The sequence below is a fragment of the Microplitis demolitor genome, chromosome 3 (assembly GCF_026212275.2).
Source record: "Microplitis demolitor isolate Queensland-Clemson2020A chromosome 3, iyMicDemo2.1a, whole genome shotgun sequence".
In the NCBI taxonomy this organism is placed as follows: domain Eukaryota; kingdom Metazoa; phylum Arthropoda; class Insecta; order Hymenoptera; family Braconidae; genus Microplitis; species Microplitis demolitor.
This window is the reverse complement of record NC_068547.1, coordinates 20,059,211-20,068,516: the sequence shown is the minus strand read 5'-3', so window position 1 is coordinate 20,068,516 and position 9,306 is coordinate 20,059,211. Positions and strand designations below refer to the sequence as shown.

The 9,306-nt window shown below is 30.5% G+C and overlaps 1 protein-coding gene across 3 annotated transcripts; it reads left to right on the top strand.

Moving 5' to 3' along the window:
• The first annotated feature begins 2,150 nt into the window (after window positions 1-2,150).
• Window positions 2,151-5,896, top strand: LOC103574527 (T-cell activation inhibitor, mitochondrial). 3 transcript variants are annotated; one of them, XM_008553993.2, is made up of 9 exons: window positions 2,151-2,734; window positions 2,805-2,919; window positions 3,434-3,560; window positions 3,660-3,816; window positions 3,887-4,199; window positions 4,471-4,571; window positions 4,618-4,779; window positions 4,852-4,983; window positions 5,070-5,896. In XM_008553993.2, the coding sequence occupies exons 1-9, from the start codon at window positions 2,712-2,714 to the stop codon at window positions 5,302-5,304; spliced, it is 1,365 nt and encodes a 454-aa protein (XP_008552215.1). In that variant the 5' UTR covers window positions 2,151-2,711; the 3' UTR covers window positions 5,305-5,896. The 3 variants fall into 3 exon arrangements, with proteins under 3 accessions (XP_008552215.1, XP_008552214.1, XP_008552213.1); XM_008553992.2 differs by having other exon boundaries at window positions 3,434-3,816; window positions 4,636-4,779; XM_008553991.2 differs by having other exon boundaries at window positions 3,434-3,816.
• Window positions 5,897-9,306: the final 3,410 nt, after the last annotated feature.

Genomic DNA, 9,306 nt, shown 5'->3' with positions numbered 1-9,306 from the left:
TCCAGTACACTGCGCTCTTTAATGTCGTCTCGCTTCAATTGTTGTGAACGAGTTGGTTTTTTATAAATTTTTGTGTTTTCTTCCTTTCTCTTGTTTGCATTCGACTGAGAAAGTGGTTCAGAAGATGATTTACTGTCACTATTGAAATTTAATACACTACGTTCATTAAAATTGGGAACACTGTGTGCGGAATTTCGTGATTTATTTATCGAATTTCCTTTAGTAGGTTGTCTATTAGGTATTTGTCGATATGAATCATTGGATTCGCTGGTACTGGCATCACCGTACCGTAAATTACTGACTTCGTTCAATCCACTAGGTATAAACGGTCTATGATTTTCTTCACCAGCTGCTTTATCATTTGTCATTGAAGTTTTTTTCACTGTCGCTTGTGCAAACTGCTGATAAGATGAATCAGTTTCAGTGTCACTGCCTGAACTACTTGACAAATGGCTGCGTTCTCTTATATCTCGCAAAGTATATTGTTCTGGAGGAGTTTTGTCCAAACTAACTCTTTCTAAAGAACTGCTTTTGAAGTTTGCTTTAGAAAAATTACCGTAGAAGTCTGAATAATTTAAGTTACTGTCGATTAAATTTTCATTATTATTGGATTGTCTTTTGACATCATTTCGTTGACTTTGAATTTGTTGAGATGGAACGGATTTGTCTATTTGCTGGTTTCTCGCTTTTATTTCAGGCAATTGTTTGTAAGAATCCGAAATATCTAAATTATTTTCATTAAAATTTTCGTGATTTGTTTTTTCTATTTTATGAATTTCATTTTTATCAGACGCATCAAATTTATTTTTTACAGCTGTTGTGTTTTTTGCTGTAGGAAGTTGTTTATAAGAACTTGAAAGATCTAAGTTACTTTTAATAGAATTATCATGGTATAGATTTTCGATCGGAATTTCATTTTCATCAGATGGTTTAAATTTATTTTTTACACTGGTTGTATTTTTTGCTGCAGGAAGTTGCTTATAAGAATGAGAAGTGTCGCCGTCACTCTTGAAATTCAAATCCATACTGTGTTGTATTTTACTACTTGTGGAAATATTTTCGTCAACTTGAAATATTTTGTTACTCGGATCTACCGATTTTTCATATAGAAGTTTTCTAGAAGAACTTGAAATTTTTTTACGCGAATCATCTGGAGTTTTATACTCGATTTTAATTGTTGTATCTTTTCTACTAATTTCGAAAATTTTTTTTTCTGCATCTTCTTGGTTGATTTGCTTTAGAGTTTTCTCAATAAACGAATTCGACTTATTGTTATTATTATCATCAAAACTTTTTTCTTTATTTACTCTAATTTCATGATGACGTTCTGTTTGAAAAGGTACAGAATATTTTTTATCATTTGCAGTTTTAATTTCATTGACGTTACCGGACTCGGGTAAATAATTCTGATCATCACGTATAATTTCATTTAAAAATTTTTCTAAATCTTTTCGATTTCTCGAAATTATTTTTCTTTTCATTTTTTCTTTCCATTCATTGTGATTATTTTTTTTTAATTTACGATGCATCTTTAATTCTAAAATTCGATAAATACTTGAATAGATTATTTTTTATAAATACTAAATTAAAATTATAAATTATTTAATTACGTTTCATAAAAGTTTTCAACATTTCTGCAGTGACATTAATAAAACCCAGAGAATTTAAAACAACCAAAACATATTCTGGGTCATCAGCTTTATTTGACATAATTTAATTTTTTAAAAATACTAAAAACTTGTTCACATCATTGATCCATAAACTTTTTAAATAAAATACTCCAATATTTTTATCTGTCAAACTGACAGATAACGTCTATAGTTGCGCCCTCTACAACTTTCTCAAAGTTGATCAAAAAGTTGGCTATATTTTCATCCACTGGCAACGTCTAATTCATTAAAAATATTAATTTGTTACAGAAAAAATTTAACAAATCTCAGAAAAATTTTCTATAATTCAAATCCAATTTAAAAAAATATTTTTTATAAATTTAAAAAATTTTAAAATTTTTGGAGCATGAATTTGACATTTAACTTGACACATTGATGACATTTAAAAAAAAACTTTACACAGCTGACGTAAATCAGCTGATAAACATGTGACTTCTAGTTCAATAAAATCATGAAAGGGAGCAGTAAAGTCCCCTCATTTTGACATTCAATTTATTTTATTTATTAGCATAGGTTATTTATATTTAAAATCCCAGTAATTAATCATGTGATAATTAATCATTTTTTACAACAATTACAATGCAATTATTATTATTATCATCAATCAATTCGATCCAGTATTCACTTCCAATTGACTGTAAGCTTACGTAAATAAAAATTTAAAAAATTTCAATTATCGTACGTTACTTTGTTGATGACGTCTGCAATCATTTGATTTCAATCATTTGTATATACATATATACACACACAAAATGATCCTCAGTATTTATCTAAAAATAAATTCAACAGTGGCGCGATAATCCATTGTGTCTTGCGTTTCATATCGCGTATTTTTCAATTACATGAGTAGTTATTAATTATTTTTATTTTGTTTGACGATTATTATTTTTAATTGTTACGCGGTTGAAACAAGAAAATTATTCATTCAGTCGATTAAATACAGTTCAGATATCAGTGTATACACAAGTGCGGTGTGTTTTAGTAAAACAAAGAGTGTTTTATTTATTTTATGATTATCAATGATATTTTATTTATCATAAAATGCTGTGCAGACTTAGAAGAAGGTATGTCATATTTAATATTTCCTAATTATTAATAAATAATATAGAATATTTAATTACATTTGTTGATTAGTTTGTGCAGAAATGATGCAGTCAGAGCTTTAAGTACTGGAGAAATTTCAACAGCACTTCGGCCTTTTTATTTTACTGTTCATCCAGATTTATTTGGTCAATTTCCTACTCAAAGAGTAAAAATTTTTAATCTATTTGTTTTATTTTTTGTTTTTTAAGTAGGGTGAGATAGCATTTTTGGCCAGTTTTGGAATGATACTGGTTAGCAGACGTCTAATAATTTTTTAATTTTTTTTTTAGACGATAAACTATAAAAAAAAATATTTGAAAAAATTGCACTTGTAGTTTTTAAAATTTTCTACATGCGCATATTTTTAGTTTTTTTTTTTTTTGTAATTGATTTGGTGAAAAAAAAAAATCCAAAAATTACTATTTGTCTACTAACTTCAGGATCATATTTTGGATACTTTAAAAATTTAAATAAAAGAATTTGTAACAGACCTAATGAGATAATTTATTTTGAAAATTTATAAAAAGATACCTCTACCTCACTGTTACAATAGAAATTTTATTTTGTACTTTTTCATTAATTAAAATAAAGTATTAAATGTCCAAAAATAGAGCAGTGGCCTCAAATGGTACTTTTACCCTAATAATTATTAACACTAATTTCAATAAATTTATCTGCAGACTGTCAATGAAAATTCATTGAAACAATTGAGTTTATTGTTGGAATCTCTGCAGCAACAGAGGCCAATAAAGCCTACAACGTTACCATTTTACTTGAGATCAAAGGATGAAAAAGAAGTAAAAGCTGGTAAATTTACTTTAGTCAAAATTCAATTAAACCAAGTCGATGTTAAGAAAACAATATTATCTATTTTGAAAACATGTAATTTATCGACGACGTTTGTAGATAAGATAAAAGAGCCCGTCAAAGATAATAAATTTAAGTACCGGTACGATCCACGGGTCGAGAGGGATGGGGTTAATTTTTCAGATTTAGAAGATGATCCATTTTTTATGTCGATATTTATGAGACGGAAAATGAATGCGGAGCCTGACACTTTTAAGTATGATATTCTGTTAATTTATGAAGTATTGTTAATTATTATATTGTTGATTAATATATAATTTTTCAAGGGCATACGTGGACAAACATGTGAACGAAGCCCACATTAAATTGGAAGCATGCCGACCGGTCAGAGAAGAAGTCAAAAAATTAGAAAAAATATTGTGCCAAGACTTAGGTCTCAAAGATATCACTTGGGATTGCGGGTGGAATATTGCACACTATCGTGGATGTTTGCTGGCATTTCAAGCTTTAGCTCGACATCATCCGGAACAAATGGATGTTTTGAAAAATCGGACGCTGGTTTTCGCCAATGGGACGGGAATCAGTTTGGAAGGAAGTGTTATGTTGAATTCTGGAGAAGTTCGACATAATTGGCTAGATGTAAATTTTTTTTTAATTAAGCAATTACATAGAAATTATAATTTACTTAGAGATTTTTAGACTCGTAATTAAAAAAGTTGCTGAAATAAATTACCGATTATAAAATAATCAAAAGGTTGATTAATAAAAGTAGGATATAAAAATTAGATGAATGAATTTTAAAAACGTGTCTATTAAAATATTATAGATCACGAAAGCCGCAGGTTTATTATTATTTTTTTATTAGAAAATTTTATCAATAAGAAATATTATAATAGAATTTTTTTTTTAGTTAATAAAAAATGTTAAAAAATACGATCCAGTATTACTGCGACTTCCAGCATTTGAGAAAGCTGTCTCACGTGTTCTGCTGGACATCAAAATCGGCCGACGGTGTGTACTATAGTTTAAATTATTACAGAGTAATTGTAAGGCTCAGAGTGCTCTATATGTGCAGGAAGTTCATGCCGAAAGTGATGGTCGGCCAGTATGAATCTCAGCTGCGACAGTTGACGACAACACTATCAGACTATCGCGGTAGATCCAAGTACCCGAGCTCATGGCCTCCCAGCTTGTCTTCCCATGAAATAGTAATCGAAGCGTAAGTTTTCAATTAAAAATTTCAGCAAATTAACGGAAATAATTTTTATTTTATATAAAATTATAAACTTAGAGAGGCAGGACCTCTCATGTTGTCACCCACTGGGCAGTTTATTGTGCCATCATCGTGTCCTGGATTTCTTCTTGTTAATTTTATAACTGATAATTTAGATGAAGCTACAAAGAGACTAAATCATTACAATAAGTATAAAATTTATTTATTTGATACTTAAAATTTAATATACTGATTTATGTAAATAGATTAATATAAAATAATATATTTTATTGCAGAATAAAACATGTAGAACGTGAACTGCATGATAGGACGATTAAAGAACTAGGGTTATTAGCTTTAAATAAAGACGACAGCATTACTCCTGATCTGATGGTCAAGAGCTGCGAGAATCTACTCAAGCATAAATCAACTTTAGGGCCTATTTTAGAAGGAGTAATGCTCTGGATAACCCATTATTACTCAGTAATGAGTGATGGTGTTCTCTGCATTCCTTGGGATTGGAAATTATAGATTAATTATTATAATAATTACACGAACAGAAAATCAAAAACTCGATTTTACTCTTCAATTATATATTCAAAATTTTTTATTTTAAATTATTTATTTTTCTGTCGTAATTTTTTTTATTTTTTCACGAGATAAGTTATCATTTTATCTCATAAAAAATTAATATTTATATTAAATATTTTTTTTTTTAATCTAGAAAAAATTACATTATTACTTGGTAGAAATTTTTCTACGACATAGTTGTAATAATGTTCAATTGTCTGATAAGACATTAATAATTATAAATATTATAATTGACACATTCTAAATAAATTATCATTGACAAGTGTCGCTGATAATTTCCAATGATAAACAAAATTATTTTATCTCCAAACTGTGATTACAGTTCTAGTAATTTTCGCAACTATTTAAAACTTTAACAGAAAACTTAATTGTCGATTATTATTTTGAACTGGCAAAAATGAATTTTCTCATGACAATTCATCAGTTAAATATTTTTATCATTCTGAAAATAAAAAATTATAGTAAAGTAACGAATAAATTATTGTCAATAGATGCATGTAAATAAATAGAATATAAACCTTGTGATAACGTTTGAAATTAAAAACAATAAATAATCATATAAAAATGTTGATAAAAATTATCAACACAAGTGTAAAATTTAAAGTAAACATGATTTTTTGATTTGTATCCATCGATTCCGTGGTAGATTAGCTGATTTTTTTCGGCTTTCTGGTGGTTTTCGACACTCAATTCTAAAAATTTAACAAAAAAGCAACAGTAAGCTTTCGAAAAGTAATAAAAAACCGAGAATACACGAGTTACATCCATCCGCCACAGCGCTCGATGAATGCTCACTAGTATTCAATCAAGTGGTACTGGATAATTAAATCCAGGCGTATTATTATTACACGTTTGTTTATTCCTTCGAGAACTATACCAGACGGATTGACCATTTTCTTTTTTATTTAATTTTTTTTTATTCTTTGTTACTTTATCGCACCTTGCTTTCAAAGCTTCCTGCTTCGTTACTGTCGCCGCCTTCTTAATGTCTGACTCGTTTTTCCCATCACTTACGCCCAGTCCACCATTTAAATTTTTACTGGCTTTCTTTTTGTCATTAGACTTTGGGGTAGTTTGAGCACACGGTTTACCGGAATTTGAGAATCTTCTGACAGTTTCTGAGTACGTTGCTTTGCCAACTACATCAACCAAAGCCATTACCGCAATTGTATGACTGGTTTCTAGTGAAAAATCTGAATTTCTTTCTTTGTTGTCGTCCTTTTTCCACAAAACAACGCTGTCATTATTTTTTTCAGTTCTAATCTTTTCTCCCTCATCTCCAGTATTTTTTGCTTCATTTGCATTACTCAGGGTGCGAATCAACCAAGAATCTGTTTTAACATTAGTCTTTTGATGTCCTTGTAATACAGGACTAGAATCTGCATCAACTAATTTACACTTTACATCAGAAACTTTATTATCTTTATAATCAATTGCATTTATTTTTTCTTCTTTTTCTTCATTAACTTCATCAGAATTTTCTTCAATTATTTTATCAACTCTAACTTCTTCACAAACTTCTTCTTCAACAGCTTTGTCATTCACGAGTCCAGAGAAAGTTTCATTGTCTTTAATTTTAGAATTTTCTTTGACAATTAAAGCATCCAGCAGAAGTTCTGCCGAAGCGCAAGCAGCTTTCCAAGCGAAATCTTTTGAAATATCTTGTGAGCACGTCGACGAAGACGACGAAGCATTATTAACTGATTTATTAGCAACATCACATTCCAAAGATTGTGTTGATTTAGTATTGCTTGACTTTGAATTATCACGGCGACTGCGACGACTCTGACATTTTTTTTTCGGGACATTGTAGCTGCCGGGTTTCATGTAAACTCGTAAATCTTCACAGCTGTCATAAACATCGTGACGTTTACTTTTTGGAGAATCATCTAGCAGATGATTAGCTGTCCATGGAGCAGATTGAATGGTCCTCATATTTTTTAGTGTACGCAATTGACGATTTATATCATTTCGCAATGTTGAAGTAGAGTCTGTATTTTTGGCTCCACATTTAGCTGCCTCTTCACGAAATTTTGATGAAATGCTATTTGAGGATTTCCACCAATTAGATGTTGAGTTTGATGAATTTTCTGATCCATTTCCTATACGTTTATTTCTCATACTCGCGAACCAAGCAGACAAATTTATCGTTTCTCCTTCATTTAAATTTTTAACTTCTGTTTTTTTAGTCTCCATTTGACCCAACAACGTCATTTTATTATTTAAGTTACTCAAACTTCCACTTCTGTACGGAAAAGTATTACAAATAGGCGTAGGAGTAATACATGAATTCCAAAATGTACGATTTTCATTGGTTAAAATTGGCTGAATTAAATTACTACTCTCTGTTATACTGGAAGTTAAATCAAATGTGTATTTTGGTACACATGGTTGACTTTCGTATGTCTGTTTAAATTGAAAAAACTGCGTAGGAATGTCTGTAGATTCTTCAGGAGTTATTAAAAAATTGTAATGTAATTTTTGCTGCGACAATTGATTATTCAATGAGCCAATTTGCGTCGGTAATTCCCTTGTAAATAAATTCCAATCAGGCTTGTTAGATTTTTGTAAGCAATCATTGGAGCGTGTCTGCTCAGTTATAGTCCATCTTGTCCGTAATTTACTTTCACGGCCAAAATTTGACAATCTGTCCTTCTGTTCATTGTCATTCAAAGTATTCCTAAGTAAGGAGCGATTAAGAGATTTTACTGAAGGAGGATTATTTTTAGTACCAACAGTAGATGTATCTCCAAAAAGTCCATAAGTTATATATAGAGAAACATCACCAGGAAATGAGTGCATATTAGGATTCATAGAAAGGTCGTCGTCATTTTTAGAAGTAGAATCCAGTTTTACAAAAGTCTTAATAACATTTTCTAAAAGATCGCCAGTAAATACTTCCCAATTTTTGAAGGATTTCAGCAAATCATTATCATATTTATCATTTAAATTAGCATGGTGCTGTTTGTTTAAATAATGATCAAGAATCAGCCAGCCATTGCTAATACGCAAAAGTGAGTTTATTAAATCCTGGGAAAAAATTTTGTCACCTGCAAAAACAGGAAAACATGTTGATGATTTGGCGAGAGCTGTTTTAGTCGCTGAAGATAAATTAGTGAGCCACTTTTGTCGTGAGCTTGATAAATCATTCAAGATTGTTTCTGCCTCATTGCAACCCCAATTAACTGTTTTACGAATAAACTCTGGACAAGTAGATTCCTCTGATAAATCAAAAGTTTGAGTAGCGATTGATTTAGTCGTTATCTCTTCGTCATACTCTTCTAAATACCAGGGCTTGTATTTTTTTTTATCACTCTCACTGTCATTTGTCATTACTAATTTATCCTGATTTTCAGCTTTATTATCTTCGTCTTTATCTTCATGAGCAGAAGTGTTGCACAAAGCCGACACCATTTTCTCAGCTTCAATAGTAAAATCAAAATTTAATGACTCATCTGAATATTTTTCTTCATTCCCAAAATTTTTCAAAATCCTGACGTCAGATTTTGAATGTGGCTTTGAAATATTTCTGTTATCTACAAGAGTCTCTGTGTAAGGAAGACGATGTTCCTGAAATACTTTCTCTGAGTACTTAGTCACCTCATTTGCGATTGATAATGCAGGTATCAATTTCCCATTTGGATTCAAATTTAGACTAGAGCTGGTATACAATTGCCCTGGAGCTTTACAATGAGCTTCACTGATACTGTTAGAGTAAACAGAACAAGGAAAAACGGATTTCTGTACATTTGCAGCATAATAATTATGTGGGACTGCGGTAAACTGAGTGGGAAGTTTCGGCTCAGGTATCAAATAATTTTGTACTTCAGAAGTCTTGTAGTAAGGCTGCGAGGCCACATTGTGATTATAATTGCCGTATGATTCACTGGGATAAGGGGCATGGTTGAAGCACGATGATTGACTAAAGTAAACCGGAGTTAG

Bases quoted from the DNA above. Each gene is read 5' to 3' on its own strand.
- LOC103574527 (XM_008553991.2), top strand. From the start codon at position 2,712: ATGCTGTGCAGACTTAGAAGAAG. The intron at 2,920-3,433 runs GTAAAAATTTTT...ATTTATCTGCAG, and splicing joins GTCAATTTCCTACTCAAAGA to ACTGTCAATGAAAATTCATT. The intron at 4,780-4,851 runs GTAAGTTTTCAA...TTATAAACTTAG, and splicing joins CATGAAATAGTAATCGAAGC to AGAGGCAGGACCTCTCATGT.